Source organism: Drosophila serrata, unplaced genomic scaffold (assembly GCF_035046125.1).
Source record: "Drosophila serrata isolate PLE 108 unplaced genomic scaffold, ASM3504612v1 contig_26, whole genome shotgun sequence".
Classification (NCBI taxonomy): domain Eukaryota; kingdom Metazoa; phylum Arthropoda; class Insecta; order Diptera; family Drosophilidae; genus Drosophila; species Drosophila serrata.
This window is the reverse complement of record NW_028256924.1, coordinates 511,013-527,314: the sequence shown is the minus strand read 5'-3', so window position 1 is coordinate 527,314 and position 16,302 is coordinate 511,013. Positions and strand designations below refer to the sequence as shown.

General features: G+C 42.7%; 4 protein-coding genes across 5 annotated transcripts; 1 reads left to right on the top strand and 3 right to left on the bottom strand.

The window, feature by feature from the left end:
- The first annotated feature begins 158 nt into the window (after positions 1 to 158).
- P32 (complement C1q binding protein P32) lies at positions 159 to 1,551 on the top strand. Its single transcript, XM_020961619.2, has 3 exons — positions 159 to 499; positions 626 to 970; positions 1,034 to 1,551. The coding sequence occupies exons 1-3, from the start codon at positions 286 to 288 to the stop codon at positions 1,273 to 1,275; spliced, it is 801 nt and encodes a 266-aa protein (XP_020817278.2). The 5' UTR covers positions 159 to 285; the 3' UTR covers positions 1,276 to 1,551.
- Positions 1,541 to 1,748, bottom strand: IBIN (Induced by Infection). Its single transcript, XM_086831869.1, has one exon. The coding sequence runs from the start codon at positions 1,733 to 1,735 to the stop codon at positions 1,607 to 1,609; it is 129 nt and encodes a 42-aa protein (XP_086687995.1). The 5' UTR covers positions 1,736 to 1,748; the 3' UTR covers positions 1,541 to 1,606.
- Positions 1,749 to 1,911: 163 nt separating this feature from the next.
- Positions 1,912 to 2,641, bottom strand: LOC110191181 (TP53-regulated inhibitor of apoptosis 1-A-like). Its single transcript, XM_020961947.2, has 2 exons — positions 2,374 to 2,641; positions 1,912 to 2,304 (listed from the first exon to the last, which is right to left on the bottom strand). Exons 1-2 carry the CDS (start codon positions 2,518 to 2,520, stop codon positions 2,182 to 2,184), a joined length of 270 nt encoding a protein of 89 aa, XP_020817606.1. The 5' UTR covers positions 2,521 to 2,641; the 3' UTR covers positions 1,912 to 2,181.
- A 268-nt stretch (positions 2,642 to 2,909) lies between these two features.
- eIF3c (eukaryotic translation initiation factor 3 subunit c) lies at positions 2,910 to 6,211 on the bottom strand. 2 transcript variants are annotated; one of them, XM_020961704.2, is made up of 3 exons: positions 6,065 to 6,211; positions 5,732 to 5,859; positions 2,910 to 5,669 (listed from the first exon to the last, which is right to left on the bottom strand). In XM_020961704.2, the coding sequence occupies exons 2-3, from the start codon at positions 5,822 to 5,824 to the stop codon at positions 3,027 to 3,029; spliced, it is 2,736 nt and encodes a 911-aa protein (XP_020817363.2). In that variant the 5' UTR covers positions 5,825 to 5,859; positions 6,065 to 6,211; the 3' UTR covers positions 2,910 to 3,026. The 2 variants fall into 2 exon arrangements, with proteins under 2 accessions (XP_020817363.2, XP_020817364.2); XM_020961705.2 differs by having other exon boundaries at positions 5,988 to 6,130.
- Between the last annotated feature and the right edge of the window lie 10,091 nt (positions 6,212 to 16,302).

The window sequence follows — 16,302 nt, the reverse complement described above, 5'->3', positions numbered from 1 at the left end:
TTTGATTGTGATTTTTTGGATCTTAATCGTCCTTGGTTCGATTCATAACTAACTTTTCTTTGTGTTCAAAAAAAGTCCGTATAGAAGGCTTATTTGCGAAACTAGAATTCAAATAAATTTATTTTGGTGCCTTAAATAATCGATAATTTTAATCATTTCTTCCTCCCCAATTGGAAGTGGGATTCAAGTCATAAGAAACTACAGTCACACTGGACATATCTAGTCGGCGTATTGCACATTTCTCAATTAAATTAAGAAAACCATCACCGCGGTTATATAATCAAGATGAACAGCCTGAGGACAGCTACTTTGCGTTTCGCCAGCCTTGCCAGCTCCAGTGCCGGCGCCCTGGGCAAGCGCGACTTCACCCGCAGCTTGTGGCACATGTCCAAGAAGCCGGTGGTGGGCTCTTCTGGATGCTGCTCCGATCATGTAACCGTCCTGAATGTCCACAAGCCCAGCATTAACTGCACCTGCGGCTGCAATGTGCACACCAAATGTGAGTCTTTCTCTCATTAAAGTTATTCCTACGTGTTTGGAGCACGCCGCACATTACATAACCTCAAAGTGGGGTGACGAAATGGAAAACAAAACATTGAAATGGAGTCCTTTTCTGCATTTCCAGGCGAGCGCGAGCTGGTGGAGTTCCTCACCGAGGAGATCGTGGCCGAGCGCAAGGTGCAGAAGGGCAAGACGGTGCCCAGTACTCTGGATGGATTCAGCGTAAAGCTGACCGGCGCCGATGTGGAGCTGACCAAGCAGACCGACAAGGAGAAGGTTGTGATCAGCCTTAATGTGAATCATTCGGTCGATAGCGAGGAAGAGCCGGAGATTAATCCGAATGCCGACAAGCCAAATTTGGGCGAGATGAGGAGCAAGCCCCAGTTCGAGGTGGACATCATCAAGGGCAATACCACGCTCTCCTTCACTTGCTCTTTCCTGCAGGGCGAGGCCCAGGAGGGAGAATACAGTAAGTAGTCATTGAGAGTCTCCCACTATTCCAGTATGAATTTACATTTCTCCTTGCTCCCAGACGATGTCTTCTCCATTGATGAAATGGCCATCTTTGAGGGGGAGTGGAACGACAAGGTCTATGCCGTTGCTGGCGACGTGCTCGATGGCTACTTGTACGACTTGCTGATCAACCTGCTGGAGGAGAAGGGCGTCAGCCAGGATTTCGCCGAGAAATTGTCGGATCTGGCCACCGCTCATGAACACACTTCGTACATTGGCCTGCTGGAAAAGCTCTCCAAGTTCACCACCGGCGCCAAGTGAAAGTCGTACCGACGATCCCCTACCTAATCTTTAAGCAAAAAGTTTGTTTAGGTTTATAAGTTTTTACAGTCGTCTGCCGCAGTTTTTCCACTAAAACAGTTTCAACCAATTTCGTTTTTGGTTTCGACTGTGGCAGTAAGCTTAGTTTTTAGGCCAGAATACATTTATTCATGTTTCAAGGAACAACGTATGAAGCGAATGCCAATTGTTATCCCACTGGGGCATTGGCTTCCCACCCAGTTTGATTTAATCATCAAATACAACGTTAATTACTTAGTTTTTTATTTTTATTAAGATTGTTCAAGACGTGATCCCTTCAGATCCTGGTAACTCAAAACTGTCTTGAGTACGTCCTGGTTTCGTAATCGCCGGGACGGTGTCCTCTCCACTCTTCGTGGTTCGTGGAGGCGGCGCAGATGACCAGCGCCAAGAGTACAAGGATTGAGGGCAGCAGTTGCATCTTGACTGTTCTGTTTGAAGCTCTACTTAAATGTGTGCAGATCAATCTGAGTGATCTGCTCTTTATAGGCGAGATTTCCTGTATTATCAGCACAAGTACTTTCCCTAGTGGGAAGTACTCGGATTTGTTTGTCTTGAGCTGGGATTTACCGTCAGCCGATAAGGAGCAACAAAAGATTTAAATATTTAAATATACAACAAATTTTATTGCATTTATGCACAGAGTGCTAGCTTGAACTTAATGGATAACTACCGCACATTCACTACGAAATTTACATAAGGTCTAGGGATATTGATTAGGAATCATATAACGTAACAAAAGCATCTTCTGGTACGGGTATGTGGTCTTTCTTAGACCGTTCCCCCTCGCTTGTGCCGGGGCTCGTCGTGGCCGCTGGCAGGGCCCGGTTCCTGGCCATTAGTAGTATCTCCGACCGGGGTTAGGGGTCAACTCTTGCTGCCCGGCTGCTTGCCACCGGCAGCACTGCTGCCAGCGCTTTCGTACTCGGACCGTGTACTGTACTCCGCTCCGATCTTGCTGAGGTCTATCTTCTGCTCCAGCATGGCGCGCTGAGGGTCAAAGTTTGGGTTATATATACTGCGTTCCCATGTGCTTGGCGAAACTCCTTGCGGACTCACCTTGACGCACTCCTGATAAACCCGGAAGATTGGCGCGCATGCCGAGTCATCCGTCCGGCCCTTGAGGAACTGCTCCGAGAACCAGCTGTTGAAGCAGGCATCGTACTGCTTCTTCAGCTCGTCACAGTCTTTGCCAATGCTATTCATTATTCCTGAGAAATTTTAACAAAATATTTGTTGGATTATTTAAGAGTGCGCCGAAACAAGGTGCCCGCCGCCTTTTCCGATCAGAATGCCTTAACGCTTTGAAGCAACCAGGTGTCTGGTCACACTAGTCGTGTATCAAACATTTTTTCAAATTTGCACGAATAAGTAAATGTAATCCCCGACCAGGAAACAGGTTTATCTTTTTTAAGGTTTTTTCTTGAGTTTTAGACTTGATACAAAATGTAATTTATCAATTAACGTAAACAAATTTATACTTGGGACGCGGCTACAGCAACAGGCAACGGTCAGCGGACGATGGTGGGAACCAGACCTCCGATCCAGTCGTGCAACCGAACCGGAGGTCTGACTGCACTTAGCCCCAACAGTTGTCCATGGCCATTCCATTTTAATATAGTCCGAGAGCTACAAATTTGTTCTGTTTTTAAGTGGAGACGAGGAAGAGTAGGCCTATGTGGGAAGGAGGGAGGCTCAGCACGCTCTAACGTCTACTCCTCGTCGATGGTCTGGACTTGTTGCTGTTGGTGCTGCTGCTGTTGGTTCTTGTGATGGCCACGCTGCTGGTTGCGGTTGCGATTGCCCGACCCCCGTCGCTGGCCGGCCCAGTTGCCGCCCTGGTTGTTCTGGTTGCGGTTGTAGCCACGATCACCTCGGTTGCCCATGTTGCCGCGCTGGAAGAAGTTGCCCTGCTTCATGTCGAACACCTTCTCGTTGACATCCACCAGATTTGTGACCTTGTCCACGAACTGCATGGCCAGGGCCTGGAGGCGCGACGGCTCGGAGCGATGCATCACCACCGTTTCGCTGGGATCGTCCAGGCTGGCCATCAGCTCCTCGTTGATGATCATCTTGCTGATGATCGAGTGCACCTTCTGCACGGGAAGCTCGTACATCTGGGCCAGCGAGGGAATGCTGATCGAGGTGTAGACGTTCGAGTAGGTGAAGAGGTACGTGCGCAGCGACTCCTCCTTGATGAACTTGGTCAGCATCTCACGCACTCGGTCCGATTCGTAGAATAGGTCCCAGACCTTGGTATTCATCTTCTTGTTGACAATGAAGTTGGCGCACGCCTGCCAGTTGCCGCAGCGCATTGCCTTGGCGGCGGCCACCACATGCTCACGCATCGATTCCGGTGGACCCACCAGGGACTGGCGCTCAGAGGACCGCAGTTGCTGGTAGAACGTCTTGCTGATCATGCGGCGGCGGGCGTCAAACTCGTGGGCGGCAATGTAGGGAATCTCCAGCAGCATGGCGGACACCAGGTAGACGCACTCGAGCAGCTCTAGGTTGATGTGCATGTGGAATGGCATCTGACGCTGCTTTTCGATCTTCTCCTGCTCGGCGGACCGTTCATGCTGGCGCTGGGGCAGCAGTCCCTGGGCGAGCAGCTCCTTGGGCTTTCCGGTGACCATTAGATCGACGAGACAGTGGTGAGCGTCCTTCACGTTCTCCTGCCGGAAGGCGCACAGACCGAGGTTGGCCATCATCCGGTTGTACAGGATGCGGGTGGCAGGATCGGCGGCATCAATGTTGTCCTGCAGGTGAGACATAAGCACGAGGTCGCGCGCCTGGAACCAGTTGTCGTGCATGGCATGGTGGTAGATGTGCGCCAGAATGGCCCGCGTCCTTATACGATCCGTGTCGTCCTTGGCGTAGATGAACTTGCACAGCTTGTCCATCACCTCCACAGAGGTGGGAGTCGTGGCCGGCACCTCGCCGCGCTTCTTCTTCAGCACCTCCGGATCGAACTTGTAGTAGAGATGCTCGATCTTGCGCAGATAGATGCGGCAGCGCTCGTTGTTGGTGCCGGAGCGCTCGAAGTACTGCAGCACCAGCTCGATGGTTTTCACAACGTTCACCTCGTCCTTCAGTCGGGACACATAGTCGTTAGAGTGGGGATCGCACTCCTTTAGCAGCTTGGTGAACTCATCGTCGAGCCGCTCCACGGCGGCCAGGGGGCAGCCACGGACGAAATAGGGCGCCGCGGAGTACTCCTCGTGTTCCTCGGCAACGCTTTCACTCATATTGATGTCCGGATTGGCCAGAAGCAGCTTCATCATGCTCTGCATCACCTCCAACAGCAGGGCCCAGTGCTCCAGCTTCATGGGCTCGGAGATCTTCTGGTTGTAGTCGAAGATGGCCGAGATGATGTTGAAGTGGATCTTTACGGAGACGGCGGTGCCCAGGTTGTGCTGGTCGGAGATGTCTCTCAGTTCGAACAGCAGATCGATCTGCAGGCGGCGGTCGGTCCGCTTCTTGCCGCGTGCCGACATGATCTCCAGCAGTTTGGCCAGCACCAATGGCACATCGATATCGGCGTCCTTCTCGAACATCTTGGGCTTCTCCACAACATGGCCCTTGACAACGGTTTCCCACTCGCCGTCCTCATCGTCCTCAGCACGCTTGCGGATCTTGACCTTCTGCTCCTTGCGCTTATCTTTCCTCTTGTCGTCGTCCTTGTCCTCCTTCTCTGTGGTGCGCTTAAGGAAGCGCTCACGCATGTTCTGGTACTGATTCTCATCGTCCGACGACTCCGTTTCGCTCTCTGAATCCGAGTCCCAGTCAATGGAATCATCGGAATCATCATCGTCGGCGGGCGCCGCCTTGACTGGCGCCGATTTGGCCGCCTTGGGTACGGCTTCGGTAGCCTCGCGTTTAACTCCCACATCGCTGTCGTCGCCGGCATCACCGCCGTCGCTGTCCAGGGCAGCCACCTCGTCCTCCGCCTCGCTTTCCTGGTCGGGTGCCTCGCGGAAACGCGACAAATCGTCCTCAAAATCCTTGATATACTTGCGTACCTTCTGACGCAGCGTACCCAGTGACTTGGAGTTGTTCTTGGACAGGTTCTTCCTGCCCTCGCGGTCCTCCCACACCTCGTTAATGAAGTCCTCCAGCTCGGCGAGACAGCGGATATAAAAGCGCGGCGTGATGCCGTTCTCCTCCTTCGAGATGACGGGCAGCGCCTTTTGATACGCGCGCGTCAGGTCCTCGAAGCTGGTCAGCGTGTTCGGGATATCCTTTATCTTCTTATGGTTGCGGATGGTCTTGATGATGCTGGTGAGGTTCTCGTAGCGCTTCTCCTTGGTGGAGCGCACCACGCGCTTGACCTCCTCCTCATCGTCGCTGAATTGCTAATGGGGGGAAAGCGGGATTAACACCGGATGCTCCACAGCAATGAGGCGGTGATACTCACGAAGGCGCTGGCTTTGTTGAAGTTCGTCGCCTGAACCTCCTCCTCACTGGACTCGGACTCCGAGTCGGACCCGTTGGCAAAAAAGCGCGACATGTTGGTTGACTTTCCACGCGGCCGTTTGTCTGCACCTGGAATTAAAATCTATTAGTTTAGGCCACATAATTCTCGCCCCTGGTTGAGGTTATGTTTGGCCGCTCGGCCAACATGGCGTTTTGCGAAAATAGTTTCGCAAGTTTCTCGCCGGTTCCCCCATGACCTTTGGAAATATCCGCTCGCCGGTCTTCGCTGTGGACGTTTTCACTTGGGTGGGCTCAGTATTTCACGAAAACTTACTATTTTTACAGCAAAACTAAACGCTGTCGAATGCACAAGACATCAAAAAGAGTGACCAGACGTTGTAAAATATCGATGGCACCCAAAACGCTTGAGACCGAAAACCCTGGCAATGTTGGTCGTTCCACCACTTGGCGTTGCCAGACCGACAAACATTGGCTGCAACATTTCGCCCTGCAACATGCTGCGGCACATGCGCCCCTATTTACCGGCATTTTGGCGCCCCATTCAATCTCCGGATCAGTGCTGCCAGGTTTTGACCAACCGTATAAGCTAGATTCTGAGCTATAAAACAAGCTAAAAACTAGGGTATACATTATTATTTTCTTAATTCATTTTAACTTTAAAATGCACAAATTAAAAAAAAACTAGCAGACATTGCTGGTCAAATAAAAATGTAAATAAAAGCAAAGAAAGCTAACTACGAGAGGATGAAGTTTGAATACCCTTGCAGTTACTAATGGGATCATAAATTCAAACTTTAATCGATCATAACTACTCCAAATACATTAGTTTTCATTCGGAAAGCTTTTCTGTGTAAGTTTTTAAAAGGTTAACAAATCTGCAAAATCAGTTTTAAAATTAATATTTTTTTTTAATTTTGACAATTTTGATGATGTAAAAAAATTATAAAGTTTAAAAAAAATTGAAAAAAATTATTTTCTTTCAAACACATCTAGATCGACCCGGCTTTTGATTCTGATCAAGAATATATATGCTTTATAAGGTCGGAAATGGCTCCTTAATCAAGAAACCTAAAAATATGTCCATTATGGAGACTTTAAATCAATATTTAAATATAATAATTTTTTTTTGAGAAAATCACACTTTTTCAAAATTTATAACTAAGCCAAAAATGTATTAATTTTAATTCGGAAAGCTTTCCTATGCTGGTTTTTGTTAAGCTAACAAATTTGCATACTCAGTTTAAAATCTTAAATTTTTAAATTGTTTTTGAAAATTTTTACGATAACCCCTATATTTTTTTGAAAAAATTAACAAAAAATGTTTTTTTTTTTTTAAGTATTGCTAAATCGACTCGCCGCTTAATTCTAATCAATAATATATATGATATATAGGGTCGGAAATAATTCCTTCGCTTCGTTGCAAGCTTTTACTACCCTAAAAGGATAAATAAAACATGATTAATTTTTAGATCAACATCAATAGAAATTTCTTTTAATATTATTCTTATATTGCATTAACACTTGTGCATAATAATAATAATAGGTAAACAATTTTCTTATTGTTTAGCTTAATATTGTAAATTAAATCCTTCATTAATCTATACGAAACAATAAATTTAAAGAAATATTTTAAGGAAACAGTAACACCCAGTAAAAATCAAATATATCCTTTTTCAGTTACCAATATACATACATAGATGTAAGCTAAACTGGCAACACTGCTTCGGATCAATTGCGGGCTTCTTGGCCGGGCCAAAACAAAAACCAAACGGCAAACGATTTCGCGCGCGCCAACAAGTCGCATGCGTTCTCTCCGGTCGGACGGACAGTTCAAGTTCAAAAACGAAATTTTCGGATGTTTGGTGCGGTGTGTTGATGCCAATATCCGGCTATAGCGTTTCAAGTGCTTTCGCCTGCTAAAAAGAATCCAATAAATTCATTTAAATTCTTCCCGCGTGTGCTGTGTGTGTGTAAACAAAATTAGGGCGAAGTGTTCATGTTCATGTTCATGTGCTCCTCTCGTTTGGCGCTGGCGCTGGCGTATCCTGTTTAAGTCCCATCTCTGAGGGGGCCTGGCATCGCTTCCAATCACGGAAACACATAAAAAGACTTAAACGTAAATGTAAGCATAATAAATAATAATTGCAGATTGATGCAAATCTGTTTGTTTGTGGTGTCGGAAATGGCAAATTAAAAATTGATCACTTAATCTCCCGTAATCGCCTTCTGCTGGCTCTCTGACACCCTGGCATCCTGACATTCGAGTGTGCACATTATCCTGAACAATTGATGGTGTCAGCTCAATAAATTTCCCATCTCCACCTATCGACATTTTGAATCTGAGCTTGGCCCCGTGAAAAATGTAGTTTTTCGGGCCCTAAACGGCCCATCGTAAATCGTGCGTGGGACCAAAGCCTTTATATGCATTTTGCATCCAAATTCTCGTTCTGGTGGTTCTGTTTCTGTTTCCGCTTTGCTGTTGTGCTGTTTATTTTGCTTCCGCTTTCCGCTATATTTTGCTATTGCTGCCTTTGTTTCTGGCCTGACTCCATAAATCCTGGCCATTTTGAAAACGAGGCAAACCTCGGGTTCGAAATTTCCATTTTAATGCAGTTTTTGCATGTTTGCATGTTGATGGATTTCCTGTTGATTGTATATTGAATTCCATCGCGGATTACGTAATTTCTATAGACACTTATAACTATATCTTTGTGGCTAAGTATCCCAGCATTTAACGGATAATGACGGACGTCATTCCTATCAGGTTTCCGGTTTTATGTTCCTACCATTCACGCTGCATATATTTCATTTCAATTTATCTGCAGGAATATATTACGGTTTCGAGTCGAAACCAGAGGAATTCCAAGCTCATGTTTTATTCGGGGATTTCGGGGTAACACCCTTTTCATGCTGCACACACTTAGCCACTAGCTGGAAAAACTTCAAGTTAATGAAAACACAAGAAAAACTATACCAGCACCGAGGACCGATACAGAAATACAGAAAATATGCAGGGATGGGGATGGAGGGAAATCGAAATGAAAATGGAAGAGGAAGAGGAAGCCCCCAAAAGTGCATCGGATGCGCGTGCCATTTATTAGCTTTTGGCAACCGAAGGAGGAGCTATCTGGCCGGGCTTAAATGTGCCATTAACATAAGCTGAACGATGGGGGGAAGGTATCTCTTAGGGGCTTATGGAAAATATACAGCCTAATAGCTGCCCCCGCAATCTAAAAATAAAACCGGGGCGTGCTGCTGGACACGATCCATCCATATCCATCCAAACATCGAGTCCATCCAAATATCAAGTCCATCGAGAAGTTTGTTTACAATTAACAGGCGCGACAGCATTAAACAAAAACGATGTCGATGACGAGGCCTGGCACCCATAAACAAAGGCCTGAATGCCCGATTTGCGATGGATATATACATGTGTAGCAAAAACTCGTATGGATCGGATTGATTTAAGGTGTCTACAAAATTTAACAATAGCTTTTGGCTTCACCTTGCCAAGTTTTCGTTGGCAAAACTTGCACAAATAAATAGCGAAAAAGCCGCGGGAAAATAAATACATTTTAACTTTTGGATTTATTGACTTCTTATCGACGAAAAGTTTATGTAAATTTGCTTAGAGGAGCCTAAAAATTCGAAATGAAAATGAATTTAAGAGATATAATTTTGAACTTTATATTAGATAAACTTTGCAGGCAAAACATGAAAAAGAAAGTAAAGTTTTTCACATAATTTAGAGGCTGCAAAAAAGTACCCAAATTACTAAATGTGAATATAAACCTTTATTATTGGCTGTTTATCGGGAAAAATTTCATGTTTTCTGCATTATTTAGAGGATAGAAAAAAGTACTAAATATAAACGGATTAAGGGGAGACAGAAAGAAGTGAACAAATCGAGGGAAATTCCTCTTTTAGATAAGGCCTTTCATCCCCATTAAAAGTTCACCCCCATAAACATGTTTATTACGCGATATTTATGTATTTGGGTTACCTTTGATTTATGCTGCCGCCGAATTGATATGCATCTCGTTTCCGCATTTATTTTCCGCTTTTTGTTCGGAAACCGCACCCACAAAGGGGAGTGTAAGCCACCCATTCCTGCCAGGATGTAGAATCTGCTAAGACAAACTAATTTCGCCGGCTAATACATACGAATGACAGTCGTTTAATTTCTATGAGTCATAAATTTTTATAATGCGCATACGCCGGGTGTGCAGCGTTGGGGGTTTGCGTCACAGTCGGAGCTGGAAAGTTGAGGAGCAAACAATTGCACCTAATTAGGTGGAAATGGAACCCTAACCAAGACCCGCGGTATCCCTGGGAGAAAAACTTGAACCAAACGGAAACTTAAATTGAAATGTTGGATAGATATTGTAGTTGTAGTTTCCCTTCTTTTGTTTTAGTTGGAAAACTTTCGCTTAACTAAACAGAGCACGTCGGCAAATGATTCTGTTTGCCCGACACTTCAAGTGCCTGCGAATCGGAGGGGTCGAAACTGTCACTCCTCATCTCGAGTTTTCCTCAGTTCTTGTTTGCCGGGATCATACAAAAGCCAATCACCACAAAACACCCGAGTAATGATGTGGAACTTTTCAAGTGTTCTTGTGCCCACCCACTTTCTCACTTTCCCTGAGTTTGGCCCGAGTTTTGCTGGCAGGATAACCGGACACGGACAGAGTCCTGTTGTTCGCTTTCGATTCAAATCTTTTGCAGGAAAAGTTATTTGCATGATGGCTTCGTATCTGCAAATGGCAAATGATTTAATTGCCTATGTTCCTAGGGGGAAAAATATGATTTTCTTTCTCCGTTTCATAGTTGGAGAGAAGGAAGGATTTTTGTTTTCCTTAATGGGATTTTTAAAGAATCAAATCGTAGTAAAAGCTCCCATACTTTAAAGAACGAACTATATTTCAAATAAACTTTTCAATGGTTTTTCCAAGCAATTTCCCATAAGTATTTCATTTTATTTTCTTATTTACTCATGACTTAATGCACTTACCCCCAGGCTTGGCATATTTTCCCTCGACCAATTCGCCGAATGCAATGCCATTTCAGCCATTTAGCCAAGTTGGAAAGCCAGTCCGATATGCAATTAGCATTATTAGGTTGTGCGTAACACGAAACCGCGAATTCCCGCATTGCACAAATGTTGAATTTTAAATGGTTTTACCTATTTCCCCTTTTTACTTGTATCCCTTTTGCCTTTTTGCCTGCGAAATGCTAAAGTTTATGAATATTTTTGTGTTCGTGAGAGTGCAGCAGTGGCAGTAGCAGTAGTACATCTCATTAATTAAGTAACTGAAAGTGAAACAGACAAGTGATACAAGAAAAGTCGGACGAACTATCGCCGGGAGCTGCTCTGGGGAGGAGCATTTCTGATAGCGCGCACGCTCTGAATTAATTAAATGCCCGGCGACTTTTCCGCTTTTCTATTATGAAAAGTGTGCGATGTCTTAGTCTTTGGCTTGAGTTAATTTATTGTTTGGTGTTTTAAGGAAATTGGGATTTGAGGATTCGCTTCAAGGCAGAGCTGAGGGTTTCCGAGATTAATGTTTTATCAACTTGGCTTACTAACATAACAATTATAAGCTTTTAAAGCAGAAATAGATGACTGGATTTGGGTTTTGAGAAGGGTATTTGTAATTAATTAAGTAAATCTACGAGTTATATAATTATGGTAAGGATTAACTCAACACTATAAGGTAGAAGTACTACACATTGGACCTGAATCTGTATCAGAACACATACTTACCCTTATTTATATTAATTTGCTCTAATACATTTCAAATTAGTATGCAAAATTTCCATAATTACATCAATCTGTCATGTGAAATAATTACTTTGTTTTGTGGTTTAATCGCTTCGCTCCCTCGTAAAAATCAACAAGCTGAAAATGAATCGCAGGAAAAATGATTAAAACTGCATATGCGGAATTGAATTTTCCGCATTTTTCACCCCACAGAGGACAGGGCAAAACCTCCCCTGCCTGCCCCCCACCATTGCCCATTTATTTTACACATTTAATGAGCTCGACGCAGGGAAGTTAGCACCTCATGTTAGCTGTCATGTAATTTAATATGGAGGCGCCTTCGCCAGGCCAGGCCAGGATCCTAGTCCGGGTGTAGAGGTGGCAACACCCACGGCAACACCCAACCAATTAACTGGGGGCCATTGTGCACAAAATGGCCCGTGACTGGGGCGAAATGCCGAAAGCCGGGGCCGAAAGTGCTCCAAGCTCCAAGCTCCAAGGGTGAGAGACAAATTACAAAATGAAAATGATATATGCGCTGATGTCGACGGGGGCATGGAGGTTCCAGGGGTAATTTTTTTTTGTTCCAGGATGGATTGAGGCATAAGTGCGGCGTGTCCGTCAGTCAGTCAAATTTATGTGTCATGGAGGAGTCATGGCCTCTCTGCCTCCTCCTGGTAATCCCTCCTGTCCACCAGCTGTTGCTGAATAATGAAGCTGCTAGAGAGCTGCTACGCCCATCAAAGAAATGTCAACAAACTAGGCGGAAAAGCGCGCTTGGAAAGGAGCAGAGAAAAAACAAGAGGAAATTAAGGACTTTGAGGCGCGAATGTTGAATTATGCAAATTGGTGGCATTTAGGTTCTGTTTGTCGCGGGCGTGAAAATAAAATAAAATTTAAATTAATGATAACAGCTCAGAAAATGTAAGGAAAAATCCAAATGGCACAGACATATGAAAAATGGAAAGCAAATTAGTTAAAGAAGAGTCCAAATTGGAAGCTAAACTTCCTTTGGCGGATACTCTTTTGAATTAAGTCTGAAAAGTTTGTAAAGTCAAGGTGCTTAATTCCTGGCGGAACCACGCTCGCTAAACCAAGAACTTTGTATTTGTTTTAATTTTAATGGGGGAAATTAAAGCTAAAGTATGCGTTTTAATTTAACAAGTAAATTTTAATTTGCTTAGCCAAGGAAATAAATTAAAGCTTTATAATTCATTTAGAGAATAAAAGGTCTTTGCAAACGATTAAAAGTGTGAGAAATTAATAAGGGTAATTAACCAGGAAAATCACTGTCATTAAACAAAGGTCTTAAGCACATTTTCACTTTCCCACAGTTCCATTTTTTTTTGTATACCTTTTTAGGGTGTTGTAATTATAGTCAGAAGCTTGAATCGCAGTAAAGGACTCATTTCCGACCCTATATATCATATATATAATTGATCAGCATAAAAAACTGAGTTGATTTAGACATGTCTGGTCAAAAAATAAATTTTCAAAATTTTTTCATAATTTGAAATTTTTATAAGGGGTTACATAGTTAAAATTGATAAAATTTGACAAAAAATGTAGTTTTTAATATTTGAAAACTTGGTATACAGATTTGTTAACCTAAAAAAAAACAAGCAAAGAAATGCTTTCCGATTATAAATTAATGCTTTTTTGACTTAGTTATGACATTTGGAAAAGTGTGAATTTCCCAATAAAATTATTATACTAAAATATTTATTTAAAGTCCCCATAATGGACATATTTTAGTTTTTCTTGATGAAGGAGCAATTTCCGACCCTATAAATCATATATATTCTTGATCAGAATCAACAGCCGAGTCGATCTGGACGTGTTTGCAAGAAAATAATTTTTTTCGATTTTTTCAACAATTTTATAAGGGGTTACATCATTAAAATTGTAAAAAATTGCCAAAATTTTGAATTCCGTAACATTTTAAATTGAGTATGCAGATTTATTAACCTAATTAAAACTAGCACAGAACAGCTTTCCGATTCGAAATTAATGCATTTTTGGTTAGTTATGGTGCTTGAAAAACTTTGATTTACCCCTAAAATTGGCAGTATTCTGGTATCCTTTCCAAATTGATATTAATACATTTTTGGCTTAGTTATAATTGATTTTGCAAGGGTATATAAACTTTTATTTCTTGCTAACCTTTTACTTTTCCTTTTTTGGGAAAGACCATATGACCTTTAAGTTCTTTTCAAACAAAACTAATTCACCCCAACGATTTAATCATTTTATTTAAAGAGTATTTAGTGTTCTTCCCACACCCTGTAGAAACCATTTAACATTCCTTTTCGTCTTTGTTTCTGTGTGTGTGTATATTTTAAATTGTCACCCACAGCAACAAGGACAAAATAAAAGCAAAAGCTTTTGTCCAGCGACTTTATGTGTGTGCGACAACCATAACTCAAGTATATAAATCAAGTGTCGGACACTCCACTTCATTTGTATGTGTACGTGCAAAGGACCCTGCTCTGTTTTCCCCCAAAAAAATATAATATGTAAAGGAAGAAGCGAAAGCGGACGAAAAATTGGCACTTTTTAGCGGGCAATTAGTCCTGGTAAATGGCGGTAATGGCACAAAAATGATTGAGTGTATAAAGTAAAAGGCAATAAACAGGAGTCTGACATGCCAAATGATTTAATTAAACGTTCCGAGCCAAAAACACATTACATTCCGGGAGCTGAAGGGATTTTCCTTCCACAGAACTAAAAGTTAAACTCAACCTATACTCGACTTGTGTTAAAAATGCCAATCCTCAAAATGTAACCTTTCCAATTGAGTTAAATTCGGAGTGAGGCGGCAAATTTGCTCTATTTGCTGGCAACTGTAGCAGGCTCTCAAATTATATAGCTATATATATTTATATGTATATAGTACGTATATCTAGTACGTCTGCTAATGGCCCGAGTAAGAGCACATGAGGAACACATGCAAATAAATTTGTTGAGTTGGGTTGGTACACTCTTAGAAAAATAGTTTGTAAAATATAAAAGCATTTAAAAGTGCTTTGTTCTGGAATAAATTAATATTTAAAGCTCATTCCAAGTTCCAACAAAAGTTGTAGAAATATTGAAATATGTTTGAAAATTAAAGGAATACCTCAATAATTAGGAATTGATAATTACTTGATCTCTAAATCAAAGGCTTTGTTCTTAGAATAAAAGGACATTCATATGCAAAATGGTAATTTCAGTGTATTTTTTGTATGGCAAAAAGTTGTCAGACAATTGCGAATGCTTTGTTTTTGTCGACAAACTAAAGTTCACATTCAGACATTGTAATGCACTCTAATTGCGCCCTCCGAACCGAAGGGAGACGGCACAAAATCTAATTGCGTTGTCGGCAAGCCAACCTCTTATTAAAGGATATGCGAGAGGATACGTCAGGATACACGCCATATAGCATAGGGGAATGCAAAGTTTCTGCCGCAATTTGCCTATTTTTCGCCCCCAGATTTTATTACATTTTTCAGCTAAATTGTTAACATTGTCGCCCCTGGATTTTCCCTATCGATTTCCTTTTTTGCGGATGGAACAAAAATTGTTTCTGCCGCAGGACCTAGAGAAATTTCACAAAATATAATAATAATGGTTCCGAGCGATTACATAAATAATTTATCTAGATAATGACAATCGAAATTGCTCAGCTTCCCGCGCCGATCCACCATCGTTTATGGCTATATCCACTTTTTTTCCCCCTCCTGCCAACTCTGCATTAAGTGCGAAGTGGCAAAACGAGTTTCATAAAAAGGGAGAAAATAGCAAATAATACACGAGAACAACTGATGTGAGGGGGAGGGAGTGGGGAAAAAAATTATTAAATATAACTATGACAATGTATTTTAATGGCTTATGGAGCGCTTAAATTTGATTTTTTATGACCGCTCCTTAGTGGTTGCTTTATGCCCGAACATGCTGGTATTTGGGGACACTTAAATATCTATAATCCTGTCTGGCATTTTAAACAGGAGAAGCCTACTTAAAGTAAAATGTAAGACCTGTACCAAGTACTAAAATTAAAATATTTTATTAAAAATTACAGAGCTATTCAGAGCTTTTCTGCTCACCGAATAAATGATTGAACATTTTGTTTGCATAAATAAATAAAACGAATAAAGAAGAGGCAGGCACGCACTCTTGGTATTCAATTACAAGCAACAAAACAAATGGGCAATCGCAAATCTTTTCCCAAAGCCTGTCTCTCGCTTTGTACGCATATTTTTCATGAAGAACGAACAAACACACTAAAGAATCAGAGGAAAATATGGTGGGTTTCCTTTTTGGTTATAAATGTATATGTTTTTCCAGGGGGAGTGCGAGTGTCCAAAAACCGCGTTATTTATTCAAAACATTCGTGTGTTTCCCTACGCCCTACGCCCTTTTGTACCCAAAAAACAATCCCAAACATTTACAGGCGACTTAGCTGCATTTATTATGAGACGCACTAAGTCCCCAAAGGCTGACAGATAAGATTCCTATTCCCACTCCCGGTTCGATTCCCCACATTCACTCTCTGTCTCCGTTTTGGCCACGTGAGCAGACTGCTGTTTGCCCTGCGATAAAAATTTGGCCAGTGGGTTAGGCTAGCACCTACCAATGGGACGAGGTCCTATCCCCTTTCCCGTTCCCATTCCCAGGGGATCTGTGGGTTGTGAGGCATTTTAAGTGGCGTTGTGTCCGCGGCTGAACTACTGATAAATTGCATTGATTTATCAATCGCACTCTCATGGGTTTGTAGTCACAAAAAAAGTACATAACAAGTAATTATATTG

What these genes read in the sequence shown, in the direction of transcription:
- IBIN (XM_086831869.1), bottom strand. Translation starts at nt 1,735, where the DNA reads ATGCAACTGCTGCCCTCAATCCTTGTACTCTTGGCGCTGGTCATCTGC.
- P32 (XM_020961619.2), top strand. Translation starts at nt 286, where the DNA reads ATGAACAGCCTGAGGACAGCTACTTTGCGTTTCGCCAGCCTTGCCAGC. An exon ending in CTGCAATGTGCACACCAAAT is followed by an intron (nt 500 to 625) that starts GTGAGTCTTTCT and finishes CTGCATTTCCAG; the next exon opens with GCGAGCGCGAGCTGGTGGAG. An exon ending in GGCCCAGGAGGGAGAATACA is followed by an intron (nt 971 to 1,033) that starts GTAAGTAGTCAT and finishes CCTTGCTCCCAG; the next exon opens with ACGATGTCTTCTCCATTGAT.
- LOC110191181 (XM_020961947.2), bottom strand. Translation starts at nt 2,520, where the DNA reads ATGAATAGCATTGGCAAAGACTGTGACGAGCTGAAGAAGCAGTACGAT. An exon ending in TTTATCAGGAGTGCGTCAAG is followed by an intron (nt 2,305 to 2,373) that starts GTGAGTCCGCAA and finishes TTTGACCCTCAG; the next exon opens with CGCGCCATGCTGGAGCAGAA.
- eIF3c (XM_020961704.2), bottom strand. Translation starts at nt 5,824, where the DNA reads ATGTCGCGCTTTTTTGCCAACGGGTCCGACTCGGAGTCCGAGTCCAGT. An exon ending in TCAACAAAGCCAGCGCCTTC is followed by an intron (nt 5,670 to 5,731) that starts GTGAGTATCACC and finishes TCCCCCCATTAG; the next exon opens with CAATTCAGCGACGATGAGGA.